At 38.4% G+C, this 15,295-nt stretch overlaps 1 protein-coding gene across 1 annotated transcript in view; it reads left to right on the forward strand.

Annotated features, from left to right (window-relative positions):
* Window positions 1-1,941: 1,941 nt before the first annotated feature.
* The window catches only part of LOC110804765 (exocyst complex component SEC3A), a 32,165-nt gene continuing 18,811 nt past the window's right edge, over window positions 1,942-15,295 (forward strand). The window contains exons 1-6 of the mRNA XM_022010368.2: window positions 1,942-2,233; window positions 7,128-7,198; window positions 7,536-7,616; window positions 7,782-7,849; window positions 7,950-8,052; window positions 9,462-9,613. Coding sequence (XP_021866060.1) covers window positions 2,059-2,233; window positions 7,128-7,198; window positions 7,536-7,616; window positions 7,782-7,849; window positions 7,950-8,052; window positions 9,462-9,613 — 650 coding nt within the window. The 5' untranslated portion in view covers window positions 1,942-2,058. The remainder of the gene's footprint in view (window positions 2,234-7,127; window positions 7,199-7,535; window positions 7,617-7,781; window positions 7,850-7,949; window positions 8,053-9,461; window positions 9,614-15,295) is intronic.

Raw genomic sequence — 15,295 nt, forward strand, 5'->3', positions numbered from 1 at the left:
AAGTGGGGGCTAACTGTAGATACCTACTTTTGTCCCCATTCCCGAAAGGGAAGGTTCGATGATGAGAACATAAATTTCCACTTGGCAACGCATCTCCTATAAAAATAACGAATCTCAATCGCCCTTTTCATTTCACCCGAACCTGCTATTTATAGAAACATGCTAAAAATAGTAACTGCCGTAACGGGTAGTTGCTAAAAGTGGCAAGACATAAAAGATAGAAACCTGTCAGAATTAGGTGTTGCACTCCAACATAAATCCTAAAAGAGATATAATTTGCAAGAGGAATCCTGTTCCTAGTATAGCTCGAAAATAAAGAGTTACGTATATATTAATTAAAATCCTAACGAACCTAGAGTTCATAACGGGCCCAGACGCATTCCGTGATAAAGTTAATATGCACTAAAAGACTCGGATAAGTCTCAAAGACTCCGTATTCCAAGAATCCAAATCTGACAAGGAAATACGGCCCAGACCCTATTTTCAACGCCTGGCTCTGGGCGCTGAAATTACCTGGGTACGTGTTCTCTCCTAATTCTTCTTGGATTAGTGCTCTAAAATTCTATCTTTCCACGAACTCTTCTCTATAAATACAGCCCCAAATTCGACGTGAACACACAATTCATATTCTGAGTATTGACTCCAACCCCTAAGCCTAAGCCTCACGCTGCGAAATTGATCCCGCGTTCTGTCGCAATCGATCCAAAAATCGAACAGAACGTATCCCTTGTAGCTGAAGAAGTAAGCCCGGAAACTTTAGATTCGTTAAATAAAAGGAGAAATAGCAAAGCCAAAGTGGTTAGTTTTCTGAGAACCATGACGCACCTCTCAAGGGTGCGTCGTAATGTGTCCCTTCGCCTGATTTAATCGCTTTCATCACCCTTTTATAAAACTGTTAAACTATTAAATCTGATTGTTCTATCACGCCTAATAAAGATAATATCTTGGACAATTGAACTATCATGCTAGGTCCTCCAAATCAATCTAAACCAGATAATCACGATCGATCTAGTATTATGTGTTGCATATTGCTAAAATCAATTCAGATTAGTTTAATAGTTAACGCATGTCCCTTCAATTATTTATGCTGAACTAGTAAGGATATCCTGCCTCTGGAGTTATCGAAGAGCGAGTACTCCTCTCGGTAGTTACAGTCCCTCGAACCCTCAATCTCTACCCTGCGGGTGTACGTTGAGCGATCCCCACACCAGGGATCACAAGGGAACCTATGGCCGTCGTGGTCAAACATAATTGCACTCCCTTTATGTCACGACTATATTACTAGTCAATTGGGTGTAAACTCACAGGAAATCCAATTACACTTGATTTGACAAAAAGAAACGTCACGCCCACGAGGGACGAGGTCACGCATTAGCCTCGTGCTTTTTCGACCCCCTCACATTTATCTTATGTTTTTTTTACGCATAACACATTTGGTTCACCGCATCTTAGCTCCGACTACATCCGGATCCGACTCGGGTTACACACCTTGTTTATGGTGGGTGAGTCTTTCAACAAGAGTTTCTGCATATGGTGAATCTCAAACACGAGAATTCTCTTAAGTGACATCAAACTGCTTACCATTTGAGTCAACTCTACGCTGGACTATTTTTGCCTTATGAACTATTTGGTATTAATTTTTCGAATTGGTATGCGACTTTTAATTTTTTGTGTAACAAAATTACATTAACCTTTAGACCCCAATCTATAAATACTCGATCAAACACACCTATCTCTAAAATCAAAATAGGATTAGAATCAATTTCAACTCGTTGTATTTGCATACATCAAAATAGTCCGTTATTATAAAAAATGAAAATGGTAAACTTTTAAAAAGACAGTTATTACCGGTTACAAACTTACAATTACCTTGACAATGCTTGCACGTGTTGAAAAATCAAAGCTAGAAAAGCGTACATAAAAATTTGATGATTTTGATTCACACTCCACCGTGAAACTGTAAACATTGTTGGTAATTTCAAACGTGTTAAAACAAAAATAAACATCTGAGGAGAGAGAAAGTCTTTTGAGCTGGAAGGAACTTGAACAACATCAACAATGGCGAAATCCAGCGCCGACGATGGTGAGCTACGCCGAGCATGTGAATCCGCCATTGAAGGCACCAAGCAGAAGGTCATCATGTCGATCCGTGTCGCTAAGAGTCGTGGTGTTTGGGGCAAATCCGGCAAATTAGGCCGTCAAATGGCCAAACCTAGGGTTCTTGCCATTTCCAGTTAGGTTCTTCTTTCATTCTCAATTTCGCATTTGATCTCTGATTTACAATTCTACTATGTTATATTTTTTTAAAAATATTCTTAAATTATCATACTGCGTTGTGATGATCTTGTATAATTCGGGTTTATGTTCTTAGTAGTTGATTTGTAAGGAACAGGACTTGTAATTTGTGGTTGGTGAATGATTAGATTTCTATTTTTTCCCTATCCGATGCCACTCTCAAACTCCTGCAACTACTAATTCTGGGTATTCTAGATGGTTGAGAAATGGCTCAATTAGGAGGAACAAGTCTGATATAATGTACTTTGTGAGGATTACTGTTGGCGGATTGTGCTTCATTGTATTACTTATCTGGGCTGGTATTGCAATGCTGGGGCTTATAATAGTTGTGCTGTTAGATTATGAATTTTAAGTTGGTTTACACTTGAGCTAAGGAGTCAGGAGTGTAAGGATGTTCTATTTAAGTTTACGGTTGATTGGCTGGCCATCCATGTCAAGGTAGTGTGAGCAACGTTGGGTAAGGCCAAGCTCCGGATAAGACTGTTTTCAATTATTGTTGCTTATATGGTGAATAGGGACCGGGATGCTGAATGAATAAGTCTGACGAGAAAAGGTGCTTGGGGTATTTGGAATTGAATCAAGGATATGTCTTGTAGACCTGAACAAACTTAGTAGCTCTCTCTCAGAGAGGAAGGGATAATAACATCTTAGTGGTCAAGACTAGACCTACATCCAGCAATATTTTGCTTTTTTATCCTTTTTTATATTATTGATACTGAAGTAAGACCTTGGTAGTTGTAAGCGTTGAGGATTTAATCTGATGTACGGAGGGTAAACTTTCTGTTATAGACTTGTAGTCGATCAAATAATCTTGGAAAATTACATACTGGGCGTGAAGGATGGGAGGAAGAGTCTCATGTTTCAATCTATTGGGGCCAGTGCTTTTGAGATCCCGTGGAAAATGCTTTTTTATGCCTTGGGTATCTTCCAAAGCTCGCATTTATTCTTGGATTTTGCTTTTTAATATATGTTTTTTAAACATGAATTCTGCTTTCCTACTGTTGCAAATAGATGATTCTTAGCATTGGTATCCTAAGGTGAGGGTACTACATTTAGGGGATGCTTACTTCCATCTTTTTTACATTCTGAAGTTAATTGAAACCCTCTAATTGGGTAAACAACTAAGCCTTGGCCATCAAGTCAATGCTACTCATGAAAGATTACGTGAAACGAGAACTAGATTTCTTGAAATAACTGTGGGCTTAAGGAGGGTGGATTTTTTGGTGATGATTAATGGATGTCTCAATTGTTTTTAGAATTGTATATTTTAAAAGCATCTTCTCCTTGGACTTGTGTGTGTTAAGTTCTTTCTCCTTTTTTCAGAATTTTTATTTTCTTATCTGGGGGAAGTGTTTGGAAGATGGCTTAGTTGAGATCTACTAATCTACTATCGACCACTATAACAGATTTGTCTTCTTATTGTGTTGGATATACAGAGACTCAATATCTTGTAATTTAAGCGCGAAGAAGAAGAAGAGCCTAGTGTCGCTTAGAATCCAACGCTCGGACTTTAGGTAACAATACCCTCCAAAAACTAATCTTGAACCTTGGCGTGGGCAAGCCCTACCCCAAAAACCATTGCTTTCTTTCTTTCCAATTGCCCACTTAATTGCTACTGAATCTGTCTTCAACACTTCAGCAAGCCAACCTTTCGCCATCCTTCTTTTCTGTGCCACAAGACCATCTTTTAGGGAACAAAGTTTCACCCAATTCTTCCCAAACAAGGCTAGTGATATGATGCGTATTTGGATGATCCATCTTTAACTTTTTACAATTTTATCATGGTCTCATGTTATATGGGGACAAAATGTATAACTAATGGTCAAAGTCGTTCATTATTAGTTCCTTGTTTCTCTTGATATTTGTTTTACACTGTGTTCGTATCTTGCGAGGAATTCATCAAGCAAGCAGCTCAGTTTCATTAATGGGTTTTATTTGATTCTTTTGAGGGAATTCATGTGGGCTGTGCTACATTTTTGAAGATGTTTGGGTGATTTTTCCTTTGCTTAATTAACATCAGCGCACGCAACAGCTATAATGTGGATATTGATGTTGTCCTTGATGAGAAGGCGATCAGCAGCATCTCCAGCTGATACTTCTTCCGTTCCCACGTTGAATATATTTTGCGTGTGTTAGTTCATCAGTTGTTTGAATGAAGTCAGCAGCTTTTAGATAATTGCTAGCTGTTAGAACATTATTGTTGTTTGTTCAAACAAAATGAAATTGAACTGTTTCGGTGGCTTTAGAAGTTTGTGTGCTAATGGTTGTACCTGTAATAGATTAATAGGAATCATTACAGTCATGTAAGTTCTGTTTTGTTTAGGATTTGTTTTCTTGTAAGCTTAAGCTTACTCGGGATTTGTTGAGCATTCCTTGGGTTTTAGGTTTTACATGTAAGTTTAGGATTAGAAGTTTATTTTAGATTTTGATTTTAGTTAGAGGTAAATGGTGCAACTTATTTGTTTAGATCTGTTGTTTTGTTGACATTAGATTGTTGAAATCGAACACCAAGGTTCTAGATCGAAGCCACATCGGTCGAAGTTACTTATATATAGGCCTGGTTATCGGGCGGGGCGGGTCAGGGTCGGTGCGGGTCAAAAGAGGGTCGGGTATTGAAAGGGTCATTTTTAGAGGGTCGATAATGGGCGGGTCAAAAGCGAGTCGCGGGTCAATAGCGGGTCATTATTGGGCGGGTCAATAAACGAGCAATGAAAAATGAAAAACAAAAGAGCCATGTGCAAGTACAAGTAAATACGAAGCTATGCATGTAATTTTTTGTATCATTACTATTTTTATTTTCAAAATAATTGTAGTATAAGTTTGACCCTATAATGACCCTGTCCAATAAAGGCCCTGTCCAATAAGAGCCCTGCCCAATAAAAGCCCTATTAACTTGACCCTAACCCTATATCCATTGGACTACCCTGTCCAATAACCAGGTCTACTTATATATATTTAGATCTGATAGTGGATAGAAAAATAAGTGGATGAGAGGGGGACGAAGATTTATATATTGGAGGAGGAAAATACGAAAATGATGGCAGCCACCTTGAAGTTGATGGTGGTTGTGATAAAATCATCAACAAAGGAATGGAAATCCTTTCCCCTTAACCTACCAAACATTGGTAATGGAAGGGTTTCTCATTTCATTTCTTTTTTTTTCCTCTCCCTTTCTTACTTCCTCTCCTTTCCTTGTGATTGAATTCTCGGACACCAATAAATGCTATTGGGTGCTCGGAGATGGTCAAAGCAGTTGGATAAAAGAATCAGTATTACCTAATAATGTTACTTGTGCTTTTGCTATGCTAACTTAAATACCCTCACCACCGCTTAGACAGAGGTAGTTCCGGCGATTGGTTGCAACCACTTTTAGAGCTGGGAAGTCTGGCCCAGTTTCCTCTAGGACTGTCGCAGTATCACCAACCATCTGGGAACGAATGATGATGTTGGAAGCACCTTCTACCTTTTTTTGGCTGGATTTTTTGGGTTTCCTTCGTCAACCGATCCAGTTGTGTCATCTCTGATATGACTCCTCCACCTTGCTTGTTATCAGAATTTGCAATATGTAAGCTTAAGCTGCACACTTTCTTGATCCACTAAATTGCTAGCTGGAGATTTATTGAACTGGAAACTTATGTCATGCATTAAAGGGCACACCCTGGCTCTAGATGATAGGTGTCAGGCGCCTTTTTTTTTGGGGTCTATGTGAGGCGCTTTCAATGTGGTGCAAAAAGGATCCGTATCGCCTCAGGACCCACAGAGCGCCTTGAGACTTTTTATTCATTACGTATGATGCACAAGTACGCTCAGGATCCAGCGTTTGGGTGTTGCCAAAACATTTCACTGTGGGATTGTGTACAGAGCTGTTGGATGACTTAAATATGGAGTGTAGAGCAGTTGAGGTTACACAAGGTTTTATTTTGCTGTGGTGTGAAGTTAGTGCTGAATGCTGGTTGTGATTGGAAATATTGCGAATTGGTTTTGTGCCGATTTTGATTTTCCTTCGTGATGGTTGAAGCAAGCGGGCAGTTAGTCTTCTGCTCTATCTTTTCTCTGTTATCTGCCTCTCTGTCTGTCTATCTCTGTCTATCTTCGAAATCTCTGTTATGGGCAGGCAGCTAGTATCAGAAGAGAAAACGCTAAGAGTGAAGAGTATGTCTGTAAAAGAAAGATAAAGGCAGAGTGACTTATCTGGTTGGCACGTAGGCTGTGGCATGTGGTTACTCAGGTTAATGGGTTCTAATTTCTAAGTTAAGTGGGCGGTTTCAAGGAATTTTTTTCCTAGCCGTTCTTCAAATGATGTAAAGCTTGATTAGCATGGCCCTTTTCACCTCCAGTTTATTTCTTTTGGTGAACTCCTTGTTTGTTAATGTTGTATTCCTGTATTTTTCTCTCATTTTTCTTCTTTCGATTAATTTCCTTTACCCTTCAACATAGTCTATTGATGTTTCTGTCCTATCTTCTTGCATTCTTTTCACTAAGGAAATTTACATGGATGTGAGATCCAAATATATTCATCTTCTTACAAAGGTTTTGAATGGGTGTGAGGATACTCATGAAGTTTGATAGGAGTAATTTGTTAAGCATCACGCCATCACATTCTAATAAGTAGATACTTGGTGTCTTATTATATATTAATAAAGTTTGTAGTTCTGTGGTTGATGATGCAATTCTCAGCCATGCAATTCTTCATTGCTTAAGATAATGCATCAGTTGTTTCCATTGTTCTCATTCAATCACGGTGTTCCTTTCTCTCCTCGGGATCTGATTTTTTTTTTATAGATATATCTGCATGATGTAGCTTTAGTTTTGACGACTCACACTTAATGCAGTAAAACAGAAGGGCCAGCGGACGAAAGCTTTCCTGCGTGTCTTAAAATATTCTAATGGGGGTATTCTTGAGGTAATTTTTCCATTTCAATGCAACCTTTCTTGTAGTTGCCCTATTGTACAGTCACTCAAAAGGCATTTTATCAGGCATCTCGAGATTTGCCTGGACTGATGCAGAAATTTATTTAATCAGTGCTTGAACACTCAAAATTATGAGCAAAACCAGGACTCCTTAAGAATTTGAGAAATACTAACTACTCCTATTGAGAGTAATTTATCCAAATTAATGTAATTGATGTTTTCTAAGGTTTGAACGGTTCGCTTATGCTCTAGGATATTTTAAGCTTTTCAAATTGGTTTATCAGGTTTGTTCTGGACTAACTTGTTTTTATTGTTTCATTATTTTGAAGCCAGCAAAAATATACAAGTTAAAACACCTTTCAAAGGTGGAGGTTAACTCGAATGATCCCAGTGGATGTACTTTTACTTTGGTACGACCTACTCTCTCATTTAACTCATGGGGAAATTATCTGGTTTCGGGGTTTTGTGACTTCACTTGCTTTGTGTTAAGAAGAGAAAGAAGAAAAGAAAGGAAATTGATAATGTTCGTCTGGTCTATGCCTTGTTGACAATCTCTTGACTTTCTATTCTTGCAGGGGTTTGACAACCTGAGGAACCAAACAGTTGCTCCTCCACAGTGGACCATGCGGAATACCGATGATAGGTATCAGCTATGGATTACCATTTTCTATTATTGTTTTTAATTAAGAGTTAAAAACAGTACTCAGTACAATCCCATCTCATGCTTCTGTTTACTTTGTCAGGAATCGTCTTTTACTTTGTATATTAAATGTCTGCAAGGACATGCTTGGTCGTCTTCCAAAAGTTGTTGGAATAGATGTTGTTGAAATGGCTCTTTGGGCAAAGGTATGGATATATTTATAACTGTATTTATAGATATCACCCTTTTGGTACTAGCAGTGTTTTTCTCCCTACTGATTTTACGGAATATGGTTGCTTCTTGGTTAACATTCAGTATTTCTCTCGAAATATTCCCTTTCCAGTGGGTTAGTTTTTATTATGATTATTTGAGTTTGTTTTTGACATGTTTGGAATAATTCTTTGAATAAAGATGTGTAAAATGTAAAATCTGTGATATGATTTTTTGGGGGACTTTTCTTTCAAATCTTTAAAGTATTTGCATTCTCCCTTTGATTATCCTCCTTTGGATTAGTGGTAATGATATGCTAAAATAATTTTCCAAAAGAAAGAGAAACTTAATGGTGGTCAGAGAGTTATCCAATTATTTTAAGAACTTAAAAGACAAGTAGTTTCCATCGCACTAGATATTTTATAAAGATAATCCAAATATCCTGCGCAGAAAAATGATCTGCAAATAAGGCCAAGAAGACGGCTGTATTCCAGTGAGCCATTTGTTTTACAGTCCTACTTTAAAAAATGCGTCAGTTCCACTCTAAGTGTTAATACCCTTTGAACAGAAATTCGATAATGATAAATTTTTACGTTGGTTGCTTATGGCTGCATAACCTATTATAGGAAACTTGCAAATTTCAAGTGCTTTGAAGTTAAAGGAAGACAGACCCACTCCACCCCCTTGTTTCAAAAACCTTGGGCCAAAAGGTGATATAGCAAGCCGATGATACCACTTTAAGTAAGGCACTCATTGTGACAAAGAGCTTAATATGGACTTGAATGACCATATCTATTTCTTTAGACGATCTAATTCTCGAGCCATTGTGAAGGCAAGTCCTTGTCAGAATCAAGTTAGCATCACATTTGTCCTCCTGATACCCCATGCAAAACTATACTAAATGGATCTATTTGACCCCTCTTCACCCTTTGTTTGAAGTAGAAGCCATAAAGGGCAGAGAGAAGAGGTATAAGAGCATTGTGAACTTCTTTTGCTTAGTGAAGAGCTTGTTAGAGTTTTCGGCTTTAAGGTGGGATGGTTAGTTATCTGACCTAATAAAACATCTAATCAAGTAATCATAGCATTTGCTATGTAGCTTTTTATGTTGTTTTATAAAGTATGTGGAGTTCCTGAGGTTAGAGTTACAAACTATTTTATGGCAAATCTCATCATATATTTTTTTCCCACCGTTACTTGCCTGGTAGAGTTGGAGTAAGGGAAGGATGAAGAGAGAAAGGCTATCCCAGTATTTTGTTTCTCCTTTGATTTCCAGGCTTCTCAAAAACGTGAATCTATCCTCTTAATAGACATCCCAGCATCAGTTATTCTATCAAATTTCCCTTAATGTTTGATTTGATTGTAGGCGCTCCTTGATGTAGTTGTTTACATTTTCTTGCTGCTACAGGAAAACACTACCACCTCCACCACGTCCAATCAGGTGAATTCTGAAGACGGGCCTGTTCCTACTACAATGGCTGAAAAGGACTTGAAGGTTACTGTGGAGAAGGATCTTGTATCCCAGGCAGAAGAAGAGGATATGGAAGCTCTTCTCGGCACGTATGCATTCTTACGTTTGCTATTTTTGGATGCCTTTTCACATTTTGAATTTGTGTTTTTATGCGTTTGGACATTACTGTGCCCTTATTTAGGTCTTACTAGTTTAGTAAATCTTTCAACAATTATTATTGAAATACAAGAATATGAATGACCGAGAAAATGTAATGTTACATTACCTTCTCTAATGGAGGCTTTTGTTTATAGACCCATGTAATACAAAAAATGTCAAAGTCATGGTTAAGGTAAACATGAAGTAATGAACAATAGAAAATATGTTGAGATCACGGTAATGGATGCCATGGAAGCTGGATCTTGTTGGTTACAGTGGCTATCATGGTATGAATGGAGTAATCCATAAATTATCATGCTGTAGAACATTATATTATTTGAAAATTTGACATTATTAGTCCCAACTATTTGGCAGTCTTCTATAAAATGTCCCAACTTTTGATTTAACTCATGGCGGTCCCAACTTTTAGGGGTATCATCGGAAAACAGTCTTCACCCATAATTAATCTACTCAACCGGTTAATATAGCTACATGTTGGCGGGGAAGGTGAACGGAGAATGAAACAAGGGTGGCATGGCTGTGTTTTGGTGGCTGTGATACCGATTGTGAAATTTGATTATGCATGAGGACCGTTTTGAGATGATACCCCTAAAAGTTAGGACTGCCATGAGTTAATTAAACAAAAGTTGGACCTTTTAAAGCAAAACGCCTAGTTGGTGTCAGTTTTTTCTATTTATTTTTATTATACATGAAAGAATATGGTACTTTATCTTGCTAGTTGGTGAGAAAATAGAGGTTATAAAATCTAAATAGTTGTAGTGATTAAAATAACGGTTTTTTCATGAAATGCCCCTGAGGTTTCACAAAATGCACCAAATACACCCGCGCGTTTCAAAATACATAATATACCCCTATTTCTTAAAAAAATGCACCAAATGCCCTTGAATATCTTTAATGACTAACGGCCGTTAACTCCGTTAGTATTAACCTCTAATTGCCTCTAATTAACTCTAGCTAACAAATACAATTGAATTTGAAGCCCAAAATTGAAGAACAATAAATCTGAAAATTCAAGAACAAAACCCAAAAAATTGAAGAAGAGAATATGAAAATTTGAGAGTTTAATACCTAAAATCGAAAATCTAAACTACAAATTGGAATTCTAGTGGCTCTAATCTCTCTCTAATTTACCCAAATTCTGCCGTTTTTCGCCCTTTGTTGTTGTTGTTGCTGCTATTATATACTCACGAAGAACCCAGCTGCAAAATCTAAAATAGGAAAACCAACAAAAATCAAAATCTGAAAAACATAAAACAATTCCTGCTGCGCTATTCTCTATCTCCTCTAATCGCAGCTGCTCCCTCGAACCAAAAAGAAGAACATAAATGCTGAAGAACAAATTCTAAAACGAAGTTCTAATTTGTATTGGGCGAGGTAGAATAACAGCTAGGAAAGAGAATAGCGCAGGGTAGTTAGAATTAGATTAGAGAATCAGAAACAATTCGTAGATTAGAATGAATTTCGTCTTCAAATTTTAATTTCTTTTTCGATTTTGTTTTCTTATTTTCGTTCTTGGGGTTGAGTTCTTCTGCAGAAAGAGATATATAGCAGCAGTAGCAGCAAATAGGAGAGTAGAATAGCAGCGATTGGAATCGAGGGCAGCCAAATCAATGTCTGTCAACTTGACTTTCCATTCACGAGAGCAGCAAGCACAAATACAACCACCACCACCAATGGAGGTCCAATCACCCATCAACACCACCTCCGCTTTCAACACTGTCTCTCCTCTTCCGCCGCCCTCAAAGCCAGAAACCACCCCTCCGCCCTTAAAGCCTGAAACCACCCCTCAGCCGCCAGATCCTAAGAAATCCGCTCCTAAACCTCCCGATTTCGTCACCCTCCCAAGCTACTCAAGTAACCAACATATATCATGAAGTACATATCTACATGAGTTAGCAATTGATGTTTGGTGAAGATGGTTTGAAGAAGGATATATTGTGGTTGGGTTCACCATTTTGATACCCAGAAAAAGGCGTGAGATTGAGAGGATAGAGGAGAGTGAGAGGAGAGAGGGGAGTTAGAGTTAATTAAGGTTCATTAGGTGTTAATTAGGATTAATTAGACTAATCGGTATTTAATTATGGTTAAATTAGGATTAGTTAGATTAATTAAGAGTTAATGTTAACGGAGTTAGACTTCCGTTAATTCTAGGGGCATTTGGTGCAAATAAGTTTAAATAGGGGTATATTATGTATTTTGAAACGCGCGGGTGTATTTGATGCATTTTGTGAAACCTCAGGGGCATTTCATGAAAAAACCGTTAAAATAATGAGTTAAACTCCTCCTAAATAGTTAAATAGTTAATTTCAATGGTAGAATATGTGTAATGACTTTAATAATAGGTCACAATTGTTCAACCGCTTTAGGGGTAACATAATGGTCTATGACAGATGTCATGGTGTGATTTGAAAAGCTTGTTACAAAATGGCTAATCATTGAACACGAATTGAAATCCGTCTACAAAAAAACTTTGACGGGACCGAAGACCAAAGGGTCTAGATTCAATTCTATGTAGTGTAATATAAATGTGGAGCATGCATAAAATTGTCATTGAAGTATAAGAGGTTGTCATTATTGTTGAGAACCCATTTTCCAGTTGTATGACATATTTAATTTGAGGAGACTCTTCCGTCTTGGTTATATGATGTTGTGTCGTATTGCTTGTAACTTATAAGCCACATGGTAGCTTGAGAGCATTGTATTTTTGTCTTTTCCCCTTCTTTTCTACATGGAAGGCATTACTTTGATGTCATTTGATGTATATTTCCTTCATTGCATATAAGAACTACCTTGTCGAGGTATCAATTCAAATTGTATGAAAAATCTCCTATAGTAAGATCTAAGATGGCAAAGTCATACTCTTTTGCCTTGGAGGTTTGGATTTATGATACCAAGACTTTTTGGAAGTGTTAAAAACATTAGAATACTTGGTTATATATATCAGTTTGTGGATCGCGGAAGTATCTGCATCGATTAAGATTTTGGATATTTGCCTAGGTAAATTGAAAAGTCGGGGTTGTAGAACCTTGTAGGTGTAGACCTAGCAGGGTTACGAGGGGAAGGCTGTAACCGAAAAAGGCCTGGTTCCGCACACATAAGACAGGCAAAAGGTATGGGACACGACCTGTTCGCCAAGTTCTGGAAGGTCTACTTCAGATGACATACATGCCGTGAACGAATAATCGATTTGAACGAGAAGTACGAAGGATATTTGGTTATTGGAGGCCTCACCCGATCTCTGAGGTCGGATTTCAGTAGCATTGCAGGAAGACCAAGGTATCGATTCCTTTAACTCTGGTTTCTCAAGATGGTATGCCCAACGCTCGTGGCCGAGTCGAAGAATAGGCCCTCACTTCACTCCTCTGTCTAAGTATCAGTGCTATTCCTCAAGCGTTGTGGGAGGCGTTGTTAGCCTGTTTGAATTAAGACGAAGCAGTCTCCTAATCGCTGGAGATCGTGTGCTGAGCTATTTCCCGTCTGTCTATACCTGGCATATCTTGATAAAACCAAACAAAAACATCGATAAAAGGGTAGCACAATGTTTGATGTAATTTTTTTCAAGGAGATGAAGTAACTTATTAGAGATTTGGAGAAATGGAGTTGGATCGAAGAGAGAATTTCAAATACCCCGCTCTCCTACTCTTTAAAAGAGGAAAGAGAGCTGAGCACTAGAAAGAACTTGCTTTTTTTTTTATAGGGGCACGCTCCTAAGCCACCAAAGATGCTCTCTTCAAAGAAAAAGTGTAAGTTTTTTTAAGGGCGTATGAAGAAGCCTTTCTGGCATGAAATAAGAATATGGCACAAGAGTATTAATTATTCCTACTCTTAGACTCTCACACGAAATGTTACTTCCTCCGATCTTTTTTAGTTGACACATTTTTTTATCACGTTTGCCAATGCACAATTTCAACCATTTTAACGGTTTTTCATGAAATGCCCCTGAGGTTTTGCGTAATGCGCCAAATATCACTAAGTTTTCAAAATATACCAAATACCCTAATTTTTCAGAAATTCACCAAATGTCCTTAATGGCTAACGACGTCAACTCCGTTAGCCATTATCCACTATCCCTCTAATTGAAATAACAATTCTTAATTAAACCATTAATTTCCCATTAACCCTTCTCCTTCCTCCCATATCCCCTCTTCCACCGGTTCACCACCGGCCAACCACCACCTTTTAGCCATCACTGCCCAGACCACCCCTACGGGTCTCTGTTGCCGCCAACACCACTATCCAGCCCATCTCTCTCCTCCTCTCCTTTGCAACTTGCTTCTCTCTCTTTCTCGCCCAAACCACTCCCCCATAGCTGACGCTCAACCACCACAACAAGCCCATATTTTCGAGAACATTTTATTGAATTTGAGGGAAAATTCGAATGATATTGGTTCAAATTTGGTCATGAATTCGATAAGTTGTTATGTAATTCCAAACAAATTAAACTTGTTTGGAACTTTAGCATACAAAATCAAAATTCAAATTAAATTGGGTGATGATTTTTAGGGTTTATGTTCTTGATCGAAAAAAACAGGTGTTTGAATTAAGCATGAATCCGAGTATTTCATAATCGAATTTAGTCATTAATTTCACTAAAACAATAATCAGATCGGAGGGGAAAGTGAAACCAAATCGGGAGAAGAGAAAATTGAAAGAGGAGTGCTGGAGCAGATTGAGGGGGGAAAGGGGGGGGGGGGGGGGGGGGGGGAGACAGAGGGGTGGAGGTGGGCCGGCGGCAGATAAGGGTGCAGACGGTGCTTCGACGGTGGAGAGGGTAGAGTAGGTGGGTGGGTAGGTAGGTCGGCAGCGGGCTCAGGCGAGGTAGGTGATAATTTTTCATAAATGTAAGTCACAAAAGATAGTCAAAATAGAGTATGTGAATAGTGTCAATGTGTCATGACTTGGTTTGTACTTTGCTTGTGTTTGCTCCTTCTCGATTTTACTCTTTAGTATCTCCTTCATTCTTTGTGTGTCTTGTTGATGATAAGTTTGAGACTAGATTTTTATTCTCTTCAGAGGAATATATGATGCTATATTGGGGAAAGAACACCAATGGAGAATGCAGTATGAACGAGAGAAAAAGCTAGGGGAGGCTTGGAGTGAATGGGATTCGATACCCTATTTGTCTCTAGCCGTAAACGGTGGATATTAGACGCTATGCTGATTGACACTTGCAGTGTTGTAGCTAACACTTTGAGTGTTCTGTCTGGGAAGTTCGTTTAAGGAATCAACAGGGTCCTGCACAAGCGTTGGAGCATGTAATTTAAGTAAATACAAAGCAAAAAGAGGGGTTCTTGGCATGCTGGATGAATACTCTAGAATGAGAGGGGTTCTTTTTGGAATGTCGACACTGTGGGTGCATCTCTGTAGTCAGCTCGTGTTGTAAGGTATAGGAGTATGTAATAAGCGCAACCCTCGTGTTTAGTGTGAATGTTGAGTTTGGAATCCTGAACATACTGCTGGTAATAAGCCCTCAGCCTGTTATCCAACCAAGCCTTACTACTTACCAACACGACCCTTTTGGTAATTTGGTCCAGGACTTCCTCAGCACGAATGCTTCCATCCAATTTTTCTGGAATTGCTTCAATTCTCTTATATTTGCGATCTATAGTCAT

This window comes from Spinacia oleracea, chromosome 6 (assembly GCF_020520425.1).
Source record: "Spinacia oleracea cultivar Varoflay chromosome 6, BTI_SOV_V1, whole genome shotgun sequence".
NCBI classification, from domain to species: domain Eukaryota; kingdom Viridiplantae; phylum Streptophyta; class Magnoliopsida; order Caryophyllales; family Amaranthaceae; genus Spinacia; species Spinacia oleracea.